At 32.0% G+C, this 27692-nt stretch overlaps 1 protein-coding gene across 2 annotated transcripts in view; it reads right to left on the reverse strand.

Annotated features, from left to right (window-relative positions):
- LOC142330361 (sodium channel modifier 1-like) overlaps positions 1 to 15083 on the reverse strand; it is a 33578-nt gene extending 18495 nt beyond the window's left edge. The window contains exons 1-2 of one of the 2 annotated variants that reach the window (XM_075375590.1): positions 14731 to 15083; positions 5839 to 5909 (exon numbers count right to left, since the gene is read on the reverse strand). In XM_075375590.1, coding sequence (XP_075231705.1) covers positions 5839 to 5909; positions 14731 to 14778 — 119 coding nt within the window. In that variant the 5' untranslated portion in view covers positions 14779 to 15083. Of the gene's footprint in view, positions 1 to 5838; positions 5910 to 9304; positions 9643 to 14730 lie in introns of those variants that run through there. The other variant, XM_075375596.1, reaches the window with a different exon arrangement.
- Between the last annotated feature and the right edge of the window lie 12609 nt (positions 15084 to 27692).

The following is a 27692-nucleotide window of genomic DNA, read 5'->3' on the forward strand; positions in this document are numbered from 1 at the left end:
AATAAACTAATATTTTTTTTTTGGAAAATCACTGCCTCTGGTTTGATAATTATTCAATGGAAGAAATTTTTAAACCTTTTTATGAATTACATTCGTTGAGTACAATATCAGACAAATACAGAACACTGTGATGCTGAAATATTGGTGCTAGAATCAACAGCCAAGCTAAAATATTTATAATTTTTGAAATATTATATGATGTAATCAGAAATATGTTTCTCAATTCATTTAACACAGATAGAATCTGAGAGTTGTAGTTTCTTAATCTCATATTATTTGATTTTTATTATTAAATTTATCAAATATGCTGGAAGCATTTATAAAATATTCCTTCAAAACCTCTGCATCAGTAAATGATTCATAGTTTTGCCAAGAATGTAACAAATTTTAAATGATGCCCTTGTCACTCCTACTTCTTGTGAGATTGTCAATGACATTAATGTTGTTGTCCTTGCAATAATCTTTTGAAGTTAGCTAATTTTTCCCACCTCATTACAGACCTGCAAGGAGAAGTGTCATTTAACGATCTGTTTCATATTATAATGACAATTAATATTATACTTTTTTAAAATATAGTCTCCTTATAAATCACAAACATTGCGGAATCTTTTTTGTTTAAAACGACAAAATATTCCTCATCCCAACTTTCTTGAAATATTCTATTTTGCTAAGAAATTTTTCGTTAGTTTTTGGACGTTATTGTGGATTGTTAAATTATAGTTTTCTTTTTAAAATATTATGTTTTAAAAAAAATTTTTTTTTAATATATTCTTTCTCAAATAATAGTCAACAAAATTTAATAACATAAAATAATAAATTGTTTATCACCTAAATAGGTACACCTTCACGGAAAATGCAAGACAAATAAAATTTTGAAGTAGAAATACTGCACTTATTATTGCTACTAGAGAATTGAAAAAGAAAGTGTCTCCTCTCAAGTTCTATACAAACAGCCAAGTGACACTCCTCATGTCTGTTTACTCATCCATGAGCTACCTGTCAATTTCAATTTTTTATAACTTAAAATTCATAACTTTGCGACTGGACTGCATAGAGTAGCTTGGTGGGCCAAATGTTGAATATGGCTAGTTTAAAGGTTTCTGTGTGCAGTTTAGATGAAAGCAGATGTAGCTTTGCTGTTAAATGATGATTTTTAAGGATCTAATTTACAATAGAATGACCGCAGATTTATAATTTATCAGGAAAATTAGACAATTACTGTTTCTACTGGCAGATATCACTTTGGTAATTCCATCTGAAAGCATACACAATTTGAAAAAATTCTAATCTGCTAGGTAAAAGAAATGAAGGTGGAGTATTTTGAATATCTATAAATTCATGTTATTTTATATAAGGGTCATTCAATAATTAAACAGACTAATAGCTGAACAGCAAAAATGGTTTATTAAATACAAGTTTTTTGTCTACTTTCCCATGTAATCCCCACCAACTTCTCTGCACTTGCCCCATCTTTTTACGAGTCTTCTTAAACCCTCCAGGAAGAATTCTTTACCTTGACCATAAAGTTAGTTTTGTAGTTTTTTCTTTACCTCTTTGTTGTCGTTGAACTTTAATGCCACGCAAAGCTTCTTTCATCGGACCAAACAGATAAAAATCTGAAGAGGCAAGGTCAGAGCTGTAAGAAGGATGAGGTAGGAGCTCCCAACCCATTTTGCCAATATTTTCCAGCGTCAGTTGTGCAATATGAGGTTGAGCATTGTCTTGAAGCAAGCAACGCTTTTCCTCTACCATCCCAGACATTTCCTCTTTAATGCAGGCTTGACTTTGTTCACACATGGCTGAGTAGTATAGGCTATTGATAAAGCGTTGCTCCTCCAAATAATCACAGAAAATCAGACCATGGGCATTCCAAAAGAATGCCCATGGTTAACATGATCTTACCACCCGATGGTTGCGTTTTGAATTTCTTACGGTCAGGTGATACAGGTTATTTCCACTGCATGCTTTGACGCTTGGACTCCGGCTCAAAATGATGTATCCAAGTTTCAACAAACATTAAAATCCTGTCCAAAAATGCGTCACCTTTGTTATTCAAATGATTTTTGAATTCAGTGCAAATGTGAAATCTCTCGGCTTTATGATGAGCGGTAAGTGTTCTGGAAACCCACCTTGCGTTTATGGTAGTTCAGTTTGTTTTGAATGATGGAATGAGTTGTGCACACTTACTTGACATTTTTCAGCAATTAACTGTAAGTTGTCAGTCTTCTTGGATAAGTGGATCAATATGAGAATTTAACGTCGAGGTCGACACTTAGCGAACGCCCGGAGCAGTGCTTTTCAGTCACGCTTTTGCAGCCACTTTTAAACTTTTCCACCCATGTGTAAAAACTTGCATAGTTCATGAACAAACATATTGTTTGTTCATCCAACAGAATATTTCTGATCCAACAAACATTTATAAAAGTTTCAACTGCCTGCATTAAGTGTTTCCTTCAATAAAAATGTTTATCTGTTTAATTACTGAATGACTCTAGTAACAATCTCAAATTCATTACATTCAGAGATTGCTCCTAAGGTTGACCTCTGCTATTAATTGAAATGGAATATATATGATGATATTGACATGGGTACTGAATTATATGGTTACTTCATCTTTAGTGTGTTGGCTGCCACCCTTCAAATACGGACACTTCGGTGTCTATGTGTAGTATCAGTTCTTACTGATTCTTATTTTCTATTTATAATGTTCCACCTTTCAATTGGGATCCAGCAAGAGTGTTTATTTGAACGCAGTGAAATTCCTATTTCATTACTTAATAATTTTTTGAACAAGAAGTCTCTTTTGCAGTATGGTAATTTGTTTAGTCCAGATTTTCTATACAATTTAGCTAATAAAAGTGTTTCTAATTTTTATCAAAATATGGCAATGAGGATGTGTTGTAAATTTTTGAGTATGTATGGTATAGCATTGTTACTAGAAAATAAAAATTAAATGAACCTAATTTGACAGGATATGAATTGGTCAAAAGATCATTTTCTTGTTAGAATAATAATTTAAATAAATTCACTCAAAAAAGTGGTGTATGATTTTAATGCAACAATTTTTTTACTTCTATGGTTTAACAATTACCACTGATTGTATGCAATTACAAATATACTTGTATAATAATTGTTAATTTTGCTTTACTATAAAGAAATGTACTGCTATTAATGTGTATTTATAAATGTGTGCTATTTAATTTATTAAAATGCTCTGAAATCCTCATATTAAATGACTCTTATGTGTGTGTGTGTATATATAAAACAGGCAATGTTTTTAAAATGAGGTACAGTTTGAATTTTCCGCCTGTATATGTGATGTAAACAGATGGGGCTTGCACAACTCAATTATTTCAATCAATAGTGTTGTTTGTTTATATCCATCCATTTATAATGAGTGCTACAATTTATGAACCTATTATGAAATACAAGAAGTTATCTAATTTTTGATGGCAAAAAAAGAAAAGCAAGAATTGAATTTTGCCATCAAAGATTAGAAAACTCCTTGTACTTCATACTTATTAGGATCATGAGTTGTAGCACTCATTATAAATTGATGGAAATAAACAAACAACAGATGACTACCGATTGAAATAATTGAGCAATGCAAGTCCCATCTGTTTACATCATATATTCAGGCAGCAAATTCAAAATGGACCTCATGAAGTTCATGATGAAGAATGTAGTGGCTGACTGCTGGGGACAGGGATGATTTGATTGAAAAAGTTGATGAAAAAATTTGAGAAAACTGCTCTAACATATTTTTGTTTGTATGTACATTATATTTCCAAGGCTAGTTTAATGTTATATAGATAACCAAAAGTTGATTTACATCTTCATTATAAACTTCCAAATTTAATCTATGAGCAAATTGTACAATAACATTAACTACCTCTTCTATTTCCTCTTCTCTAATAAAGTTCATATTGTTGTTAAACCTTTTTAAGAGTTAAGAGTTTGTTTCATATGGCATTCATACATTTCGCTATTACATTGGACCATCCTTCTGATGTATTCTTCATTGCATAAAAAATGTTACAATTATTCCAAAATTCTCTCAAAGTCTGATCTTTCTCAGTTCCTGCAATTGCTTAGGCAAGTGATTCTTAAATAATGCACTTTGAAGTTAGCAATATACACCCTTCATCCACCGGCTGTAGTATGATTGTGGTATTAGGGATAAGTAAACCATTTTTATGTTTAGATGGGACTCCCCTATATATAATTTTAAAAGCTCTTCTTTTTCATCATAATATTTTTTTAATTTTAAAACAAAGCAGTTGTTAAACCAGTCTTCAAAAAGGCATTGTGTCATCCACACCTTCTTACTGACACAAAAATGTAGTGGAAATATGTCCTTACTAATTCCCTTAAAGGCTTTTCGGTTTTAGGAATGACATATCATAAATGACTTCAATTTATAACCAGTGACATTTCCACCCAACAAAAGGGTGGCACAATCTTTAAATGCTTAAAACCAGGCATGCATTTAGCTTCTTTTTGAATGTAGGTCCGTTTGGGCATTTTTTCCAATACAACGTGGTTTCATCTACATTAAAAATTTATTCTACATATAATTTCCTTTTTCAAGCATCACTTCAAAATTGTCCTTGAAGATTCTGACAGCTTTCGAATCTGCACTTGCTGCCTCTCCACAAATCTTCACATTATGGAAGTTTTCATGTTTTTTAAACCTTTCAAACCAGTCTGAGCTTACATTAAAATTTTGGTCATAGTTATCACCCTCCTTCTTCTTTAAATCTTTGAAACAATGCACACTTTAGTTTGAATGGTCATGAGACTTAGTGAAACATTCTTTTGTAATAAATCTTCGATCTGAGTCTTTAAACATATTTTCGTTTCATGTATCGGACCATTATGCTTTTTTGTGATGGTGGTTAATTTTACAGATGCTGATCTCTTTACAACTTCACAAATTCATTGTTTGTCATTTATAATAGTTGAAACAGTTGAATGCAACAATTTATGTTTACACGACAAGTTTAACACTGTTTTGCAGCAGTCATGCTGTATTAATTTTATTTTCATCTCTTAAGTCTATTGTCTTTCTTTTTATTTCATTGGTCTTCCCAGGCATTTTGGGACTAAAATATCATAAATTAAGTATCACAATATCACAAAATAAAGTAGAATTTACAATTTACACTGCAAGTAAACTACTTATAACTAAACACTTATTTACTAAGTACTAATTTACCAAGTAAACATAAAACAATTAGCCACCTTACATAAGCAAATGTGATTTGTAACTAACAATTAGTCATGCTAGAATTCATTAGCACCACCAATCAGGAGAAAGTTGAACATCCATTCAGAAGAAAGTGAGCGCGTCACCAATGCCACTTATTACAAACTATTTGAATAATCCAGTTTTCATCCTACTTAACAAATATTTATTAAACATTATAAACAGTGAAGAAAATAATTATTTTTAGACACGATTTTCTAAATATATATATATATATATATATCTGACAAAAACTATAAAAAATTGATACATTTTTTAATGAAATTTTTTCGTCATAAGTGGCAATGGTTGTAACTCAAGAAGTTACTGTATACGATATTTTCAAAATTATGTAAATAAATTTCTGACAATAAAGCATTTAATGGGAACCCCTTGGTTAGATCTTCAGTCTGAAAATATGCCTCCAAATTTTTTTTTTACTGTTTTTTTCATGATATAACCCATAAATCTACAAAAAGTTATACTGTCAAAATAAATGAATCATTTTTTAATACAAAACACTATTTTACATCTTTTCTATAGTGTGTGGGGGTGTGTTTGGATATATACGATACACAACAGTTCATTACCTTCCATTGCTTAAAAGTTTTACTTCATCTTCAGGTATGTGACTTCCCAGCAGCTCCCTTATGTTTCTGTCCTAAGAGAAAATGACATATAATACAATAAAATCTGTTTTAATAAATGTATTACATAAGAAAAAATTATTATGTATTACATAATAAAGAGAAATGAACATTGGTAAAATAGACGGAGCATACAGGAAAGTTAAGGAAAATTTTGGGGTACATAAATTAAAATCTAATAATGTGTTAAACAAAGATGGTACACCAATATATAATACGAAAGGTAAAGTCGATAGATGGGTGGAATATATTGAAGAGTTATACGGAGGAAATGAATTAGAAAATGGTGTTATAGAGGAAGAAGAGGAAGTTGAGGAGGATGAAATGGGAGAAACAATACTGAGATCTGAATTTAAGAGAGCATTAAAAGATTTAAATGGCAGAAAGGCTCCTGGAATAGACGGAATACCTGTAGAATTACTGCGCAGTGCAGGTGAGGAAGCGATTGATAGATTATACAAACTGGTGTGTAATATTTATGAAAATGGGGAATTCCCATCAGACTTCAAAAAAAGTGTTATAGTTATGATACCAAAGAAAGCAGGGGCAGATAAATGTGAAGAATACAGAACAATTAGTTTAACTAGTCATGCATCAAAAATCTTAACTAGAATTTTATACAGAAGAATTGAGAGGAGAGTGGAAGAAGTGTTAGGAGAAGACCAATTTGGTTTCAGGAAAAGTATAGGGACAAGGGAAGCAATTTTAGGCCTCAGATTAATAGTAGAAGGAAGATTAAAGAAAAACAAACCAACATACTTGGCGTTTATAGACCTAGAAAAGGCTTTCGATAACGTAGACTGGAATAAAATGTTCAGCATTTAAAAAAAATTAGGGTTCAAATACAGAGATAGAAGAACAATTGCTAACATGTACAGGAACCAAACAGCAACAATAACAATTGAAGAACATAAGAAAGAAGCCCTAATAAGAAAGGGAGTCCGACAAGGATGTTCCCTATCTCCGTTACTTTTTAATCTTTACATGGAACTAGCAGTTAATGATGTTAAAGAACAATTTAGATTCGGAGTAACAGTACAAGGTGAAAAGATAAAGATGCTACGATTTGCTGATGATATAGTAATTCTAGCCGAGAGTAAAAAGGATTTAGAAGAAACAATGAACGGCATAGATGAAGTCCTACGCAAGAACTATCGCATGAAAATAAACAAGAACAAAACAAAAGTAATGAAATGTAGTAGAAATAACAAAGATGGACCGCTGAATGTGAAAATAGGAGGAGAAAAGATTATGGAGGTAGAAGAATTTTGTTATTTGGGAAGTAAAATTACTAAAGATGGACGAAGCAGGAGCGATATAAAATGCCGAATAGCACAAGCTAAACGAGCCTTCAGTAAGAAATATAATTTGTTTACATCAAAAATTAATTTAAATGTCAGGAAAAGATTTTTGAAAGTGTATGTTTGGAGTGTCGCTTTATATGGAAGTGAAACTTGGACAATCGGAGTATCTGAGAAGAAAAGATTAGAAGCTTTTGGAATGTGGTGCTATAGAAGAATGTTAAAAATCAGATGGGTGGATAAAGTGAGAAATGAAGAGGTATTGCGGCAAATAGATGAAGAAAGAAGCATTTGGAAAAATATAGTTAAAAGAAGAGACAGACTTATAGGCCACATATTAAGGCATCCTGGAATAGTCGCTTTAATATTGGAAGTACAGGTAGAAGGGAAAAATTGTGTAGGCAGGCCACGTTTGGAGTATGTAAAACAAATTGTTGGGGATGTAGGATGTAGAGGGTATACTGAAATGAAACGACTAGCACTAGATAGGGAATCTTGGAGAGCTGCATCAAACCAGTCAAATGACTGAAGACAAAAAAAAAAAAAAAAAAACATAATAAAAAAAATTAATAAAAAATATTATAATAATGTAATTTGTATAATACGAAGGTGAATCAAATTTAAACAGTAATTCTGCTATTGTATGCAGAAAGTAGTTCTGAACTGTTCAGCGGAGTGTGGGGTTAATGTCTGGTGTCTTAGAGAGGGGGAACCAGCTTGGTTAGCTCCTCCGCTCTGTTTTGTCGACAGTACAGCCATGAGTATGTAAGAGGTTCCGTTGTCTGTTGCATAACATATAATCATAAAGTTTTTAATGAGGGTATGAAACCCGTGGAAATTTTAACTTGTTTAAAGGTACAGTTTGGGGACGCTACACTGTCCCACAACTGAGCGTATACATGGGCCAGGCAATTTAAGGATGGATGAGAAAGTGTAGAAAATGAAAGTCATGAGCGCTCAAGGTCAAGTCTCACGGCTGACAACATCCGTCCTGTTCAAGAGTTTATATAAGGTGACCGCGGGTTCACTATTTAAGAAATGGGTATCAGGTATGGGAGTGCTCAATCCATTATCACTGATCATCTTGGCTTTAGAAAAATTAGTGCTCAACGGGTTTTGAGTTTGTTGACTGAAAATCAAAAACAGATCAGGTTGGAGATCTGCGAGACTTCTGAATCGATTTTGGCAAGAAGGGGATGATTTTTTGAGGTACATCATCACACAAGATGAGAAATGGTCCAACATTACACTTCAGAATCAAAAATAGCAAGTAAGGAGAAGAAGTGAAGGATGAGGGCTGCCCAGTGAAAGCCAAAACCTGTGTCATCTGGAAAAGTTCTTGCAAAGATTTTTTTTGACTCGTGGGATGTTTTTCTCCAAAATCAATGAACAGTGATGGCAGGCAGCTTACTATGTCAGCAGTTACAGTCAACAAAACTCGCCTACCGAAACAAAAGACGGGGGTATGCCCATCACAGATGTCATCCTTTTCCAAGACAACACCAGGCTGCACACTGCGATTTCGACAAGGGATAAATTTGATAAAATGCAATGAGAAACCCTCAACCACCCTCCCTACAGTCCAGATTTGTTCCCCTTTGACTATTTTTTGCTTGCGCTTTTGAAAGAATCGCTTGGAGGGGAACGAATTGAAAATACTGAAGATGTTGAGAAGTGCATGCATTGAGGACGAGTTGTTCAAACTTTTTATGAACAAGGAATATTCAAGCTTCTAAATTGTTGACAAAAGTGTGTATATCGTGCAGGATACTGTAGAGAAATGATGAAGATATGAATTGTGCATATTAATAATCAATAAATTAATAAAAATGAATTACCGTTTATATTTGATTCACCCTTGTATTATTATAAATATGTTGCTTGATTAAAATCACTGCTTTCTTATGATAAAATTTGTTACATAAAATTATGCATCTTAGCAGAACATATTATTTTAAATAACAGAAATGCACAGATATGAAAAAAACTTCTTTCTTTCAACCATAAAAACATGAAATCATGTACAAATTTATTCACTATTCCTAATAATTAGTTACAGTATATTTTGCAATGAAAAAATTCAAATTTTTCAATAAACAATAACTGACATGCATATAAGTGCCACTGATGAAACTCAGCCTGGTGTGATATCTTGAGAACCTGTCTATAATTTTAGAACAATGGATTCTGATGAGGCAGTTCTTCTACTAATCAACTTATTTCTGTTTAGCTTCCAAGTGACTAAATAGAATACTTTTCTTCTGTGATGAAGTAGAATGTTTACTAACTCCTTTCCTTAACTTTAGAGGCGTATACTAAGTTAGAAGTAAAGGTATTTTGAAATCCTACACAAAATATATAATATTGGCAACTTACTTCTTCTTATTACATAACTGTATTTTTAATGAAAAAAATGTAATTCTGCATAATGGAACTAAACTGCACATTTCAAATAAAATAATAAAAATAGTTTACATACTTATTAAAAATGACTACAAATTTCTGTTTCTTTATTGTAAATTTTTGTCAGAGTTGTTTTTATTACTGTTAAATTTTCAACTGCAAAGATATTTTAGATCTGTTACCAACTCAGATTTATTAATTTTCATTTGTGCTTTTATTGTAAAGTATTGCTCAAAATTTTGATATTCAACTGAAACATAGAACGTAAATTTGTAAAAAAATAACAATTAATAAAGAATTATCTAAAAAAATGAAAAGAAGGAAAAAAAAATTATTTGTTGATAAAATAATATTTATCTCACTTTATAAACTTAAATACTGATACCGGTAGAAAAGCAAGACCTGATGGCAGACAAACCTTTTTTCCTTTTATAATTGTTCATGGTTTTTAATCTGTTGTATCACATATAATATTTACATCTTACATATTTTATTTTTTTAATATTCAGATCATATACAATTCTATGTTTACATTGTATAATGCTGAATTTTGTATGGTAATTTTGAGCAAAGGGTACCCCCCGCGCACGCGCGCTAGCACACACACACACACACATTATATATATATATACACACACACACACACACACACATGTATGTATGCTCACTTGTATGAAAAAAGAGGTACTCTTTCATTTTATTTACCATTTATTATTAAAAAAAGAGATTCATTACTAGTTAAGTGATTAGCTTTAAAACCCTGATATTCTTTTTCGAACAACCTGTATTAGTACATATCAGCATTTCTTTATGTATTATTGTGAAGTGATCTTGTCAACACTATAATATGACAATAAAAATAAACAATGACAGCTTTTTTACCCCAATCGTGAAATTTGTGTGAAGGAGAAATTACATCCAGAAATTGACAAGTATCATCTTACACTGGTCGTTACATTAGAAAGAAAATTATGGAAGGGTAGGGCAAACAATGCCATTCCAATAATAATGAATGACTAATTCAAAACATACTGCAAATAAATTATTACCTATGACAAAGTTTTAAAATAAAACAACGCAAGTTTTATATATATATATATATATATATATATATATACATATACAAATCACCTATATTTCTACACAAAATTTAGATTGGTAAACTAAAAGTAATAACTGGCCTAATGGACCAATACAAAATTCTCATCACAGGTCTGCAGTAAATAAGAAACATTGACCAGGATGCTATGCAATCTCAAGGATATAGGGTCTACAAAGTTATATCTGGGAAGAGTGATGAAAAATGTCCCGCAGTTTGGAATAGGCTTTTTAGTAAGCCTCAAAACAATAAACTCCATACAAGAATTCAAGTCACAATTCCCAAAAATCTCAACACTCACCTTAAAAGCATCTAATAAAATTTACACAATAATAAAGGTCCATGCACCCACCAATAATAAAAACGACTCCAAAAGACTGTAAAGAAACAAAAATGTTCTATGACAAAATGTCCTGACTATAAATAACATCCCCAAAAACAATGTTTAACAATTAATTGGAGATTTCAATAATCAACTACGCAGAGATAAAAGGTACCAAGACATCATCAGAAAATGACCCACCCAAAAGAAAACAAACAAAGACTTGTTGATCTCTGCAAAACCCACAACCTAATCTTGAAATCCAGACATTTCAAGAAAAAACCTCAAAAACTCAAAACCTGTAAACACCCTGACTACACTAAAGGAGAATGGTAACTAAATCATCTTCATGGACAAATCACCACAAGGAGATCAATCAATACAATGTAAAAATCCTCCGAGGAGTAGACGCAGGCTCAGACCACTATGTATCAAAATTAAAATTAAACTTACTCCGCAAAGAAAACAGGAAAACCGAGCCCCTAAAACTAAAAGAAAAATGGACCCTACATAACTAATCAAGAATGAAAATTACCAAAAGGCAACAGAAAAAATAACAATCTCAAAGATCTAGTCAACAACCTTAAGTAAATCGCAGAATTAGCCCCAATAAAATTCCATATAAACATCAATGGTGGAACAGCAAGTATGATGTAACAGTGCAGAAGACATCAAGCATGGCTATTTCACCAATCCCAAAAAACAGAAATATCCTTCTAAAATATAGTAAAACAAAGAAAAGAAATCACCTGAACCCTAAGGAGAATAGAAAGAGGAAATATAAGGAGAATACCAGGAAAGTTTCAGACCCTGGAGGAGCTGTACAGACCAAATCATGAGTGTCAAGCTAATAATAGATTACAACAGGAAGAGAAACAAACATGGTAATAACATTTGTAGATTTCAAGAAAGCTTAGGACAGCATCCACAGAGAATCCCTAATAAAAATTCTAAGACACCTTGGACTACATACCAAATTAATAAACAAGATAAAATTGACCCTCACTAACTCAAAGATAAAATTCAGATGAAAGCTGAATTTTATTTTTGGAGCCATCTGAGATCAAAACAGGACTGTGCCTATAAACAGGCTCTCATTGCTATTATTCAAATGCGCTCCCACATATCGACTTTGCCTTTCATATTATAAATCGGTGCACCATCTTTGTTTAAGACATTATTAGATTTTGATTTATGGAAACCAAAAATTTTCCAATATTTTTTACCAATGTTCATTTCTCTTTCCACTTCTGAACACTTTTCTTTAATCCACTCTTCTTTTGCTAGTTTGCACTTCCTGTTTATAGTATTTCTTAATTGTCGATAGTTCCTTTTACTTTCTTCATCACTAGTATTCTTATATTTTCTACGTTGATCAATCAGCTACGTTGATATATCTACTGAAATCTAAGGTTTTCTACCAGTTCTCTTTGTTTCGCCTACGTTCGCTTCAGCTAATTTAAGAATTTCTTTTTTAATGATCTCCTATTTTTCTTCTACATTTTCTACCTTATCTTTTTTATTCAGACCTCTTGCAATGTCCTCCTCAAAAATCTTCTTTACTTCCTCTTCCTCAAGCTTCTCTAAATTCCAATCATTCATCTGACACCTTTTCTTCAGGTTTTTAAACCCTTATCTAATTTCATTATCACTAAATTATGGTCGCTATCAATGTCTGCTCCAAGGTAACCTTTGCAATCAACGAGTTGATTTCTAAATCTTTGCTTAACCATGATATAATCTATCTGATACCTTGCAGTATTGACTGGCTTTTTCCATGCGTATATTCTTCAATTATGATTTTTAAACTGGGTGCTGGCAATTACTTAAAATTACAATTTGTTGTGCTGTCAGGGCTGCTTACTGCAACAAATGACACCAGTAACTGATTCATAACATCCCCTTTCTCCATGATAACACACGGACAGATACAGCAGCTCAGACTCTTAAAATTCATTGGATATCTCCTGAACATCCATTGTACAGTCCAGATTTGTCACCAAGTGATTTCTAAGATTAATTTTTATCTAATTCTGGTTTATATTTGAATGACCCTCATACATCTAGTTAAATCTTAAGTGAAGATTTCTAATACTAAAATCCAATGGAAAATCATATTTTTAAATTCAAAATTGGAAATAAACTTCTGAACAGAGTATGGAAAATGTAACCAGAGTTAATAAATTATCAAAGAATAGGCTGTTAAACAATAACTATTTATTATGGTGAATAAGGTCTATAAGGTAATAAGGTCTATTTATTTAAGGTGAAAAAGGACAACCCAAGATACAGTGTCAGACCAGGAAAACAACAACAAGAATCAACAAAGAATTGCAATATGTATTAGAAGCAGTCTTTAATGATTAGAATACTGCTTCATCTTTGTTAACAAACAAAATAAAAAGAAAAGTACAATTGGTAACAGGTTTGTACAATCTTAACCAACATATCATTAGGTGAACAGTGTACAATTTTTATTTCAAAGAATAACACATTCCTATAGCACAACTACTTTGATTTGCTCTCCAGGAAAGTGGAAAGATTACTAGAATTATCTTTAAAGAACCAGAGCTCATGTGGAAAAAAAATCATCTGTTCTGGTGGAAGGATTGTATTTATGAGAAAAAAGTAATACACATCTACAAATCTTAAAAAGTGTATGGAAGTAACTGTATTATACTTAATACAAAAACTGTATGTAACGTTATCAACTAGCTCACAAAAAGCTTGGTCAGATTCTTCAAAAGAATGTTTACAAATACCCATAACAAAGGAAAAAAAGGAATTGTCCCAAATAAGGTAATGATGTGAAAGGCCAGCTGGGGTAAAGGAAATTATTATGGTTAGTCAGCCTGAACTCAATTCAGTAATTATTTGATAATGCAACATACTACAAATATGTGGTCTGAAAAGCTCCCAACTGAAAAAAACATTAAGGAAGAAATGTCACATACTTACATAAAACTAAAATTAATATGGATGAAAACTTATTTAAGCCTCAGGTTTATTGTTTAATAAATGCTGTAAACTGAAAAATGAGTGTTACTTAGTTAATGATAGTATTTGAAAGGAGGGTCATGATGTGTTACAGCTACTACTACACCAATGTAATGTAAATACAATTATACTAATTTAGAACAACATAAAAAAAAAACTGTATTGTGAAATGGAATCTGGTGGTCAAATTATGGATGTATAAAACATATACATGGAAACATGCGAAAATACTTGAACACGAATAACTGGGCCAGAATCAATAAAAGATGGTCTGCTTTGATTCTGTTATTCATTGTAATTAAATGGACAGTACATCAAGCAGTTTGAAGCATAGAGTAGAAGTAATTAATTTGTACCGGTAAGTTTTAATTACATACTCTTATGATTTTGTTAAATCTCAAAAATTCAATTTTTCCTTGTAAGTTATCACTACAGAATTTATTTGAAAGGAATTAAATTGTACAAACTTAAATATAATAATACAAAAAAAATTATTAATAAAGAAAAGAACACATAAGTTACGTCATAATTAAAAATAACACATAACTGCAGTAAAATATATAAAGTTTACAATAATTTCAATTAAAACACAAAATAGCCAAACAGTTTTGTGATAACTGTGACTTAGGTAAATGAAAACTTTTTGTCATAATACGTCAATAATCCGTTATATCATTAATGACAAAAATACTTACGATAGGATCTGAACTTACATTCAATTCAGTTCTTAGAACAGTGCAATCTCCCACTATAAGTGACATTCTTTTCAAAGCTTTATCACAAAAAGAAAGTCTAACCAGCAACAGATTATATCTTCGCAATTAAAGAAACAAACTGCTTCGCTAATTAGATATTTGGCAATAGAATGTCAAAGTAAAACTGAATGTCAATGTTGCTATATAGAAAAAAAAAAATTTTAAATCGTGTCATGCCACGAAGATCTACAAACATTCACTGTAAACAAACAACACTAACAATCAGTATCACTTAAACAAAAATTCAGTTGAATTAGTAACAGCATACATAACCTTACAATCTTATAACGCTACTATCCACCATAGAGATTATAAAACAGAAGCAAGATACTTCTATACATATTCTAAACCAGTGATGCTCAACCTTTTTAGCACCACGACTGCCAAAAAAAAAAATATATATATATATAATGAATATTCCCCCCCCCCCCCCCCCGACGTACAAAGTGAACAAAAATGAGCAATTTGCAGGTTCGAGTTTGCTGTGTACGTGCTCCTCGTAATTTTGTGTACTAAAATGTCCAATATAATATTTGCTGTGAGAGCATGTTCAAGCACGCATATTATACGTTCAAATTCGTCATGCTCTCTACTGTATAAAAAAGACGTAAGGGATTGCAGAAAATCAGATTCGTAGTACGCGTGGGGTATCAGTATCCTGAAGAAATAGACAACCAATGTTTCCACTTATGTTAGGTCAGGTGGACTGAATCATCCGATGGACAGTACACGTATGGTATTTTTCATAATGTGAGAAGTATTTTTCATGTGATAATGTGAGAAGAATTTTTCATTTCATAATGTGAGTATTTTTCATAATGTGCCGATTTTCACAATCGGCATATTGACAGCTTCTTTTTGGACATGATGCTTTTCATGATAGATTGGCAAGATTTGGTGTGATTAATTCAGGCTTATATCCAGAGTGTTGGGCCATTGATGATGTGCACTATATGTCTTATATGTTAACCCCAAGCATGAAGGTGAACACACCAAAGTAGCTAGAAAGTTTGTGAGAATCAATTCTGGTTTTGATCTGTAAGTTAAATGGAAAACTGAAAGGAAATGGAACATAAATGCTGGTTTCCTTAGATTCTTAGCCTTGCAGAGGATGACTGAGGTGGTCTGATGCTGTTTTAGATACAATAGCAACCAGGGTGGCTAGGGGCCTGCATGGGTGCTTACTTCACCAAGATAGACATTTTGGCATCGAGCGCAGGTTATTTTAGATTTTCTCTGTTAGGATGAGAATGTATGTGTAGAGAACTCTGTGATGGAGCTGCGGTGCAGGAGGGTGTAGGCATTGACCTCACTCCCAAAAGTGGACCAGAGCAGAGAGAGAGAGAGAGAGATATGGTATGTTTTCATTAAAGGCTTATTAAATTTGTAAATTTTTTCCTTGATTTTTAATTAAATCAAGAGGACTTTGAATAAATTGAATTGTAGAACAAAACTGTCATTGTTTTGTTGGTATGAGGATAGTATTTTTGGTGTTTAAAGACTCAATCGAGTAATGATCTGAGTGAATAGTCTAACTGAAGTTAAATACAGAAATAGTTTTTTATGTGAAACCTTGGGTGTTAGAGAAAGGTGTGGGGATTGTGCTTTCACAAATCGGTTAATTTGATAGTTGAGAGTTGTAAGTTATAGTAGATGGTAGTGCTGGAAAAGGCAATATGAAGGTGATAAGAAGTTGTGTAAATACAGTGATGGAAATGTCTGCCAAGGCATTTGAATTGGTGGGATCCTACAGATCATCACAAGGCAAGTTGTCTTCTCCTATGAGGGTCAGGATGTAGAGATTTAATAATTAACCTTTGGAATTGCCTTTGATAAGGATAGTTTACAGTTCTACCCTAGACAATCTTTGGTATCACAATACAGATATTCATTACTATGCTAAATGATTTGTCATTTCTATGTGCAAAGGTTTATATATAAACCTTTTATTTTGTTTTGTTCATTATGATCAGCTATAAAAGCAATTTAAAAATATCACCTTTTTAACAGCTAAATCAGACTGATCTATCTATCATAAATAGAATTTTTTAAATTCACATCATAATGTTTTTACCCCATATTCAATGTACTGTCATTTTCAATAACTTGTGGTACTCTTTTCACTCTGGCATCAGCTGGTGTTTGTGCAAGTATTCCTTTTTCTTTAATCAGACATGTATTTAAAATATGACCAAAAAGTGTACTGTATTTGAATTATTTATTGATTATAACTAATTTGGATTTGATAAGATATCAAGCATGTGATTTTTCATACATTCATAAAAAAATTACATCTTAACATTATAAAGTATAAAAACAATCAACAATGAACACCCAAATGAAGTGCCATATAAAGTAAATTCTAGTTTTAAATTTTGGTTAGAATTGATATTTTTCACACAACAAAAAATTAATTTCTTCTAATAAAAATTGTAGGGTAGGATTCTGTAATTGGTTATAAGCCTGAAATTACCAGAGAAAATAAATAATCTAAATGAAACACACTTTTGGTATGTAGAATTTTTAGAATAAGTTTTCTAAATACTTATTTTCTTAACCAAAGAAATGCCAACCATATCAGCATGGTAGGTTAGAGGTAGAACAACAGCACTAGTTGCTGAAAATGCCTACAAGAATGACTGAAAGCATAAGCTGCTTGTATGTGAAGTAAAGATGAAATGCTAGCAATCAAATTCACAATTGATGAACTGACTTTCAAAGATCATACAAATTAAATAATACTGAATGCAGCTGGCATTTAATAGCAACTAATAATAAAAAAAAAATTAATTTTATTATATTAAAATATAAACTGAAAATCTATTGAAATATGAACGCACACTTAAATTTTTCCATTTTATTGCTTTATAACTTGTTGAAAGATATTATTTTACATATCAAACTACATATTTGATTAAAAACAAACAAAAGTAATATTTTTATTAAATATTACTGCAAATTATAATTTTTTTTTTCTTTTTAATTATTAATTTATTTTCCATAATGACAAAACTTAAATTAAAACTTATTTACGCGTGTACAATGCATTTAAGTTAAGAAAATACAAAATGTTTTTACCTTTGTGTAACTACCTCACTTTCTCCCATTTGCTTTCATCACTATCTACTATAACTAAGACAATAATACGCAGTGGTATATTACTAAGCTAAATGAAGATAATTGGTGAATAAATAGATGATATGCTTAAGATAGTAAAGTATTTTAGTATGTTAATTTAAAAAATTAATCCTGAAACCCTCTCAGAATGAGATCACCACCCTAATATTGTTTGTATAACACTAACCTCATATACTGTGAAGTGCAGCCCTTTCAGTATAATTATTAAAAGAAAGTTTTTGTAAATCTTATATTGGCTCCCAGTTAAAAATATTTCAATATATTTATTTAAAAATTCATTAAATACAATTCCAACACTGATGAATAAAAATGAATAAATAATCCACTTCAAAATTAATGAAAAATTGCACCAATGAACAGTAGTAAAACAAAATCAAAAAATATATTAGTTAAAATTAAATGAAAAATATACCTTTATTAAGTTGCTAATGTAACTTTATTAAGTTACCTTTATATGATGTGGATCCAACTTCATCAGAGGAATAAAAAACAAATAACTATAATATTGGTTTTTAAAAAAAATTTATGTACATTTATAAATTTAAATGAGAAGAATATTTCTTTTTAATCTGGCAAATTAAAATGAATATTGAAGTTCATTACAAATGATTACTGTATAGGCTCATGTATACTATACTATCCTTTCCAAAATATACCAAAAAAAAATTATGATCACATTTCAAATAGTTATTTTTAATTGTACTAACTAATACACGTAAAATTAAGAAAATAATAAATTATCAGACAGGTCTAATTACAACATTAAATAAAATCCTTCAGGCGATGATTGATTCATTTAGCAGGTATGAAAAACATCTCATGTTTGAAAGTCTCCAATAATTAATAATAAATTAGTAAATAAGTTAATAAGTCTAAAATAATTATGTACAGCTTCAGTTATTGTAAACTTTTTGTAGGTATGATTTACACAGTTGCATATAGGATGTAAACAATCTTGTATCTAAATTCTGTTTTTAACATTTTGAGCAATTAGAATATGACTGTATAATTAAAATGGTGTAATTTGACTTATCTAAAGAAATTTACTGAAGGTGGATCTTCCTGCATTCAGTTAAGGGTTTTTCAGCATTATGATAGACTTTCCCATAAATTTGTGTAAGAAAGATAAGAAAAAATAAAAGGATGAAGATGTCAGTGAAAAATTCTAACAACCTTGCCGGAAGTAAAGGAACTGAAGCCTAAACCATCTGATCTATCTGCAAAAATAGGATAAAAATAGAATCTAAGACCTTAATTTACGATTTAAGACATTCAGGAACCGATTAAATTTTATAATGGGTGGTAAATATTGAATATAATATTCAATTATATATTGATCAATTATATACACCCCGGGGGTAACTGGCATCACCTTGCGGCATTACCTCACGTTACACCCGTAGTGACGTGGAAGCAGATTCCACCCCTAGCTTGGCCTGTTCAGGCCCCCATCGGGGTCCTCCGTGCATCCTCGAGTCACCCAAACCATCCGCTTGTGGATGGTCCCGATGGCTCTCCGCAGGGAGGCTACCCATCCCGTCCCTAACCTACCAGGGTCCGGGCACGCGTTTCACGTGCCCTTCTCCTTGTATCGCGCCCTCTCATACCTTCAGGGTCCATTCGGTTTGATATCTATTATAATTGTACGTTACATTAGATTTCCCGAAATAATTCATCAATTCTGTAGGAGGATGTGTATCATCTATGCTATAAAAATAATCTACATTTTTATCGATTTTTTTTATAACAAACCCAATGCGTATCGTTTCCGTTTGAAGTGTCTAAATTAATAATAGCGCATTCATTTTTCCCACTCTCTTTCGGTAAAGTGTCGAGCATAAAAACACCACGGAAGTGTGGAATCTTCAACTGTTTCGCATATTTAATCGATTTGTCATCGTATAAAGCGCATTTCGGAATTGAATAATTTTTTTTTACCACCGCCTTTCTTTAATCTTAATCTGCCACCACTTTTCTTAAGTTTCAATCTATCGCCAAATTTAGATTTAAGTTTCATCGCGTTAATTACAGCGTAAGTCACCCCTCTTTCAGTTAAACTACGATCTGGCGCGATTAATCGTTCACAAGTTGTTTCAGCAAGCGCTTTATCAGCTTGAGATCTGTTTTTGTTGTCTGAATATTTCGAATAAGCTATATCATGCAGTTTACATGCATCAACCAATATATTAACGCCTTTATCGCCACATTTTAATCTTTTATCTAATTTTGTACCCGGTCCGCAATAATTATAACTCGGAATTTGAGCTTCGAATGACAGGAAATCTACAGCTTTATTCACTACAAAACCGATAATATCGCGTCCTTCTTCTTATTTTTCTTTACCTTCATATCTATATGTAAAACAAATGTTATTTTCATTAAATACATTATTAATATAAAAGTCTAAATGATTCTTATGTATCTAAAAAGTGATCCTGGGATAAAAAACAGTTTATTTCGTGTTTAATTATACTAAGCCGGTTGAGCTATAAAAATTCACTATGTTTTATGAAGTACTTTTAATTTTGACTTTTCGTTTTCGCGAATCATTTCTGCAACCGTAGATTTAATCTTATTTTCTATAAGTGCCTTGATGTTAGCGGTCACGAAATCTTCTGTAATGCGACAATTTAAGTCATCGTCTATATGGTTTGCAATTTTTATTGCAAGCGGTTCGAGTGCAGTTGACATGAACTTTACAGTTTCCTTTGCAATTTTTAGTTTTTCAACCTCTATATAGTTTTGATGGATACATCACGGACTGATATCTCTTGATTTAATCTTTATAAACCTACAAACCTTTCATTGAGATTGTTTGTGTATTCTTTAAACATAGCTCGTTTAAAATTCAACGCATCATTGTTATCAATTGGATCAGATACATTACACAATCTATGTTTTTGCATATCATAATTGCTTTCGGCCGTCAACAAGAAGCCTTCGCTTTTAGGACCTTTAAATTTTTAATTGAGATGGTTAAACATATGTTTAGTTCGTCTCAAATTCATTGCATCCGTGTCATCGATAGGATCAGATATATTACACAATCTATGTTGATTTATCTCATAATTTCCATCGGCTGTTAACGAAAATCCTACCCCTGGAGGGCCTCGTTTTCCCTTTCCTCGATATCCTTTATGACCTAATCTTAATCGTGACATTTCAATATATAAAAAAATAATAATTAAAAATGAATAATCTATTCGAATTCAACATCTTTCAATTATAATTACGGATATGATTTCATTTGAAACGCTCTTGTTTTCAGCTTCATATTTGCCTACAAATTCGTTTGGATCATCCCAATATAAATAGATTGGATTGTAATTAAATTGAGCATGTAACAGCCAGGTACCGCTAAAAGATGTGGATGGTGTTTTATATAGTGAAACAGATGATCTGTTCGTTTTGGAGGAAAAAGATTTCTAATCATTTCGTTATATTCGTTTTTACGGTGCCGGCATCTGTCAAGTGCGCACCAGTTGTTCAACATTTCACCGTAAGTTTGCATATCTATTGTTTGAACTTTTTTTATGTCTGGATTTTTATAAACTAACAACTCTAAATGACCCGATGTAGTTAAAAATAGATTATATCTTCCAGATAGATTTTATCATCTACAAATTTAATTTCTTTATTACCTTATGCGCTCGTATCTGTATTTTTGTCATATTTGACACCATTTGCATAATCCATTGATACTTTTAGACCTGTCTTTAGCATTAATAAATATGGTTTTATAGTTTCATTTGTAATTATTTCTTGCGTGTCAGAAACTTGTATAAATGGAGTGTCTGGCATTATTTATTTAGCGGATTCTTCATCTTCAGATATTGGTATAGTTGTTTTATCAGATAACATGGTTGATTGCCCTACACCTACTTCTTTATCATCATCTGAAAGTTCTAAATCATGTTCCAACAAACTCTGTTCAGACCTATCTTGATGTCTTTTTGAATGAGCTAACAATCTATCGCCCAATTCGGTCCTTCTCTATCTGTATCAATTTCTTCATCAGTTGGAGGGGAGGAGGTGGTTTTGGTTTATCTATTTTTTCCTTAATCTGGTTTATAGGATCTATTATCGGTTTAAAGCGTTTAGAAGATAAAGTATCTTCTTCGGCTATACCCAACATGAAAGCCGCATGTTTACGTTTAAATCTTTATTCAATTTGTGAATTTCAACCATTTGTTTCTCTTTGTTATAACATTGTTCTAAATAGAAACAAATTCAAATTCGAATGATTGGTCTATTCGCGAAAACGTTCACGTTAAACGCAGCGTTCAATGTAGCGTTGTAGTGTTCGTTCAGAGTTCAATCGACGATTAAAAATTTATCGATATCGTTTCTATAACGACATTTATTTTTATCACTCTCCTTATCCATAATTAGAAAACCACACCGATTCGCGTTCCAAACCTGATCGCATAAAAATTTAAAATCGTCTAACGACATGTCAACGTTTATGTATTCATCATAAATGTGTTATAAATGTGTCTTGTCCGAATAATATTAGAAAATTGCAATTGTCTCGTACGAGTTGTTTTGATATTTTAGAATACGTTTGCGCTAGACAACAGAAATTAATTTTCTATAACAGGAAAATCATTATTGAATAGTGTTCAGTCGCTTCCGGTTGCGGGACCTGATCGCTTTCAGTAACCTAATTATTGATTTAACATCAAGTCCGATAACATTCTACATAGAGGTTGGTGAAGGGATTTTTAAAAAAAATATATAAGTTCTGAAAGCGTACTCCGTTTGGTTGAACTAAAAGATTAAAAACGATATTGGTTTTACCGCAATTTTATGGATCACATACAATACATTTAATAGTTTTTGGTAATAAAGAACCATGCCTACTTCGTTTTTTAAGTCCGCATCCCAAGATTGCGTTCATGGCGGGGAATTTTGTTTTCTGTTGTACTTCCTTCATTATATTTCTAAATTATGAAAAATTAAACAATTATAATAATAAATTCCTCCTCTATGAATCATGAGACCTTGCCGTTGGTGAGGGGGCTTGAGTGCTCAGGGATACAGAGTAGCTGGACCGAAGGTGCAACCATATCGGAGAGGTATCTGTTGAGAGCCAGACTAAGGAATGATTCCTGAAAGAGGGCAGCAGCTCTTTCAGTAGTTGTTAGGGGCGTGAGTCAGGACGACTTAAACGGCCGTATCAACATCACTCAGTCCTCTGAGTACTGCGCAGCTGAAAGCAATGGAAAACTACAGCTGCTTTTTTTTTCCAAGAAAATGTGGCTCTGCATTTTCACATAACAATAATGGAGGCGCCTTCCTTGGTAAAATATTCCGGAGGTAAAATAGTCCCCCGTTCGGATCTCCGGGTGGGGACTACTAAGGAAGGGATCACCAGAAAATTAAAAAATAACATTCTACGAGTCGGAGCGTGGAATGTTAGAAGCTTAAAAAAGGTTGGTAGGCTAGAAAATTTAAAAAGGGAAATGGATAGGGTGAATGTGGATATAGTAGGAATTAGTGAGGTTCGGTGGGAAGAGGAAGGCGACTTTTGGTCAGGTGATTTTAGAGTAATTAACTCAGCGTCAAATAATGGGCAGGCAGGAGTAGGTTTTGTGATGAACAAGAAGATAGGGAGGAGAGTGGAGTATTTCAAAACACATAGCGATAGAATCATTGTAATAAGGATAAAATCAAAACCTAAACCGACAACGATTGTTAACGTTTATATGCCTACAAGCGCCCATGATGGTGATGAGGTAGAGTGTGTATACGAAGAGATTGATGAAGCAATTAAACACGTAAAAGGAGATGAAAATTTAATAATAGTTGGAGATTGGAATGCAAGCATTGGAAAAGGCAAGGAAGGAAATATAGTGGGTGAATACGGGCTGGGCAAAAGGAATGAAAGAGGGGACCGACTTATAGAGTTTTGCACGAAGTATAATTTAGTAATTGCCAACACCCAATTTAAAAATCATAATAGAAGAATATACACTTGGAAAAAGCCAGGCGATACTGCAAGGTATCAGATAGATTATATCATGGTTAAGCAAAGATTTAGAAATCAACTCGTTGACTGCAAAACTTACCCTGGAGCAGACATTGATAGCGACCATAATTTGGTGATAATGAAATGTAGATTGGGGTTTAAAAACCTGAAGAAAAGGTGGCAGATGAATCGGTGGAATTTAGAGAAGCTTGAGGAAGAGGAGGTAAAGAAGATTTTTGAGGAGGACATCGCAAGAGGTCTGAGTAAAAAAGACAAGGTAGAAAATGTAGAAGAAGAATGGGAGAATGTTAAAAAGGAAATTCTTAAATCAGCAGAAGCAAACTTAGGCGGAATAAAGAGAACTGGTAGAAAACCTTGGGTTTCAGACGATATATTGCAGCTGATGGATGAACGTAGAAAATATAAGAATGCTAGTGATGAAGAAAGTAAAAGGAACTATCGGCAATTAAGAAATGCTATAAACAGGAAGTGCAAACTGGTGAAAGAAGAGTGGATTAAAGAAAAGTGTTCAGAAGTGGAAAGAGAAATGAACATTGGTAAAATAGACGGAGCATACAGGAAAGTTAAGGAAAATTTTGGGGTACATAAATTAAAATGTAATAATGTGTTAAACAAAGATGGTACACCAATATATAATATGAAAGGTAAAGTCGATAGATGGGTGGAATATATTGAAGAGTTATACGGAGGAAATGAATTAGAAAATGGTGTTATAGAGGAAGAAGAGGAAGTTGAGGAGGATGAAATGGGAGAAACAATACTGAGATCTGAATTTAAGAGAGCATTAAAAGATTTAAATGGCAGAAAGGCTCCTGGAATAGACGGAATACCTGTAGAATTACTGCGCAGTGCAGGTGAGGAAGCGATTGATAGATTATACAAACTGGTGTGTAATATTTATGAAAATGGGGAATTTCCATCAGACTTCAAAAAAAGTGTTATAGTTATGATACCAAAGAAAGCAGGGGCAGATAAATGTGAAGAATACAGAACAATTAGTTTAACTAGTCATGCATCAAAAATCTTAACTAGAATTTTATACAGAAGAATTGAGAGGAGTGTGGAAGAAGTGTTAGGAGAAGACCAATTTGGTTTCAGGAAAAGTATAGGGACAAGGGAAGCAATTTTAGGCCTCAGATTAATAGTAGAAGGAAGATTAAAGAAAAACAAACCAACATACTTAGCGTTTATAGACCTAGAAAAGGCTTTCGATAACGTAGACTGGAATAAAATGTTCAGCATTTTAAAAAAATTAGGGTTCAAATACAGAGATAGAAGAACAATTGCTAACATGTACAGGAACCAAACAGCAACAATAACAATTGAAGAACATAAGAAAGAAGCCCTAATAAGAAAGGGAGTCCGACAAGGATGTTCCCTATCGCCGTTACTTTTTAATCTTTACATGGAACTAGCAGTTAATGATGTTAAAGAACAATTTAGATTCGGAGTAACAGTACAAGGTGAAAAGATAAAGATGCTACGATTTGCTGATGATATAGTAATTCTAGCCGAGAGTAAAAAGGATTTAGAAGAAACAATGAACGGCATAGATGAAGTCCTACGCAAAAACTATCGCATGAAAATAAACAAGAACAAAACAAAAGTAATGAAATGTAGTAGAAATAACAAAGATGGACCACTGAATGTGAAAATAGGAGGAGAAAAGATTATGGAGGTAGAAGAATTTTGTTATTTGGGAAGTAAAATTACTAAAGATGGACAAAGCAGGAGCGATATAAAATGCCGAATAGCACAAGCTAAACGAGCCTTCAGTAAGAAATATAATTTGTTTACATCAAAAATGAATTTAAATGTCAGGAAAAGATTTTTGAAAGTGTATGTTTGGAGTGTCGCTTTATATGGAAGTGAAACTTGGACAATCGGAGTATCTGAGAAGAAAAGATTAGAAGCTTTTGAAATGTGGTGCTATAGGAGAATGTTAAAAATCAGATGGGTGGATAAAGTGACAAATGAAGAGGTATTGCGGCAAATAGATGAAGAAAGTAGCATTTGGAAAAATATAGTTAAAAGAAGAAACAGACTTATAGGCCACATACTAAGGCATCCTGGAATAGTCGCTTTAATATTGGAAGGACAGGTAGAAGGGAAAAATTGTGTAGGCAGGCCACGTTTGGAGTATGTAAAACAAATTGTTGGGGATGTAGGATGTAGAGGGTATACTGAAATGAAACGACTAGCACTAGATAGGGAATCTTGGAGAGCTGCATCAAACCAGTCAAATGACTGAAGACAAAAAAAAAAAAAAATAATAATAAATTATTACTCCAAAGTTGAACAGATATCAATTCTAATGATTTGATAGACTATAAACTTTTGACAAATCATTGTGAAATTCTTTTCTAAATGACTCTCTAACATCTAGATCATATAAATAATATTTATCTATATGAGAGATACTTTCACGATAATTTAAATGTATTGCTTCACAATCATTATTTAAATTATTAATAATATAATACAACGAGTCAATTCAAGATTTAATTTTATAGATTTGAGTATATTCATCTTCATCTAGAAAGATTGAATATTCACACTTAAATTCTGAAGGACAATAAATGTATTAAATCACTCATACAATAATCTTCATCGACGAACTGTTATTACGAAGCTTCATAATATCTATATTAAAAAAAAGAAAAATTAACAAAAAACTCTTAATATGATATATAAATATTTCTTTTACGATATGAAATTTTTTTATCAATTTTTTCAACTCTTACTCAACCAGTGAATTTTCAAGTAAAAATAATACGCCAATAAAAGCAAAAAAACGAACATTATGTGAGGGAATCTATTTATAAAAAAATAACAAAGTGATTATCAATATGATATGTAGATTACGTGATTGAATAGTTTACTGTAACATGACACTAAGTGGAAGAAAATAATATGGACATTCTCTCAAATTATCATAAAATTTATCAATATCAATTTACTCTTTATCCAGCAAAATGAAATCGTGATAATTTCTTATCAAAATACTTGTATTTTTCACATAAATTATCAAGAAACTTTTCAACCACATTATCATTAACTCTTTGGGCTCTGAATAATTTTGTTTCTACAGCACATCCATTTTCATCTATTATAACATAATATCCAGACGGTTTATGAGTGTCTGTTTTTGTTGTAGAACTAGAGGCCTGTTTAGGATTCGCGAAATCATTTGGAATGATGAACAATTCGAAATCTGGGTATATAACAAAAGATACGCGTAACGTTGAAGAATTATCTTTATATGATGCAATATTTCTACTCTACATTTCTCTCCTTCACCAATCCATTTGTTTGGCACTGAACCTTTCCCTACTTAATCTTCAATACGTATTTCGAGCTCTTTTTTGCTTTCATTTCACTAGTCCAAGATTTAAAGCAGTACAAACAATAGGGACGACATTCAGATTTTTTTACCACTTTTATTCATATCACCCAACAGTCTGGATAAGCTGTTATATCCATATTTCATGTTTACTAGAGTGTAATGAGATTTATTTAGTGCAAGATTAGTTAATAAAAGTAACCACTGTTTTTCGATTATTATTACTCGCACGTTTTAAGTATACATTTTTAGAATTGAATGATTCATCATAATCGTGTTCGATGTCAGAGCATAACAAATTTACACAAATATCAGGATATTGTGTTTCAAATTTATCAATATCTTTTACGCAAACAGGATAGTCAATTTCTTTCATATTTAAACGATTTTCTAATTTTTTATAGAAATACATTCGATAATGATCTCTACTTTGATCAAATAAATGGG

The sequence above is a fragment of the Lycorma delicatula genome, chromosome 1, assembly GCF_047948215.1.
Source record: "Lycorma delicatula isolate Av1 chromosome 1, ASM4794821v1, whole genome shotgun sequence".
Classification (NCBI taxonomy): Eukaryota; Metazoa; Arthropoda; class Insecta; order Hemiptera; family Fulgoridae; genus Lycorma; species Lycorma delicatula.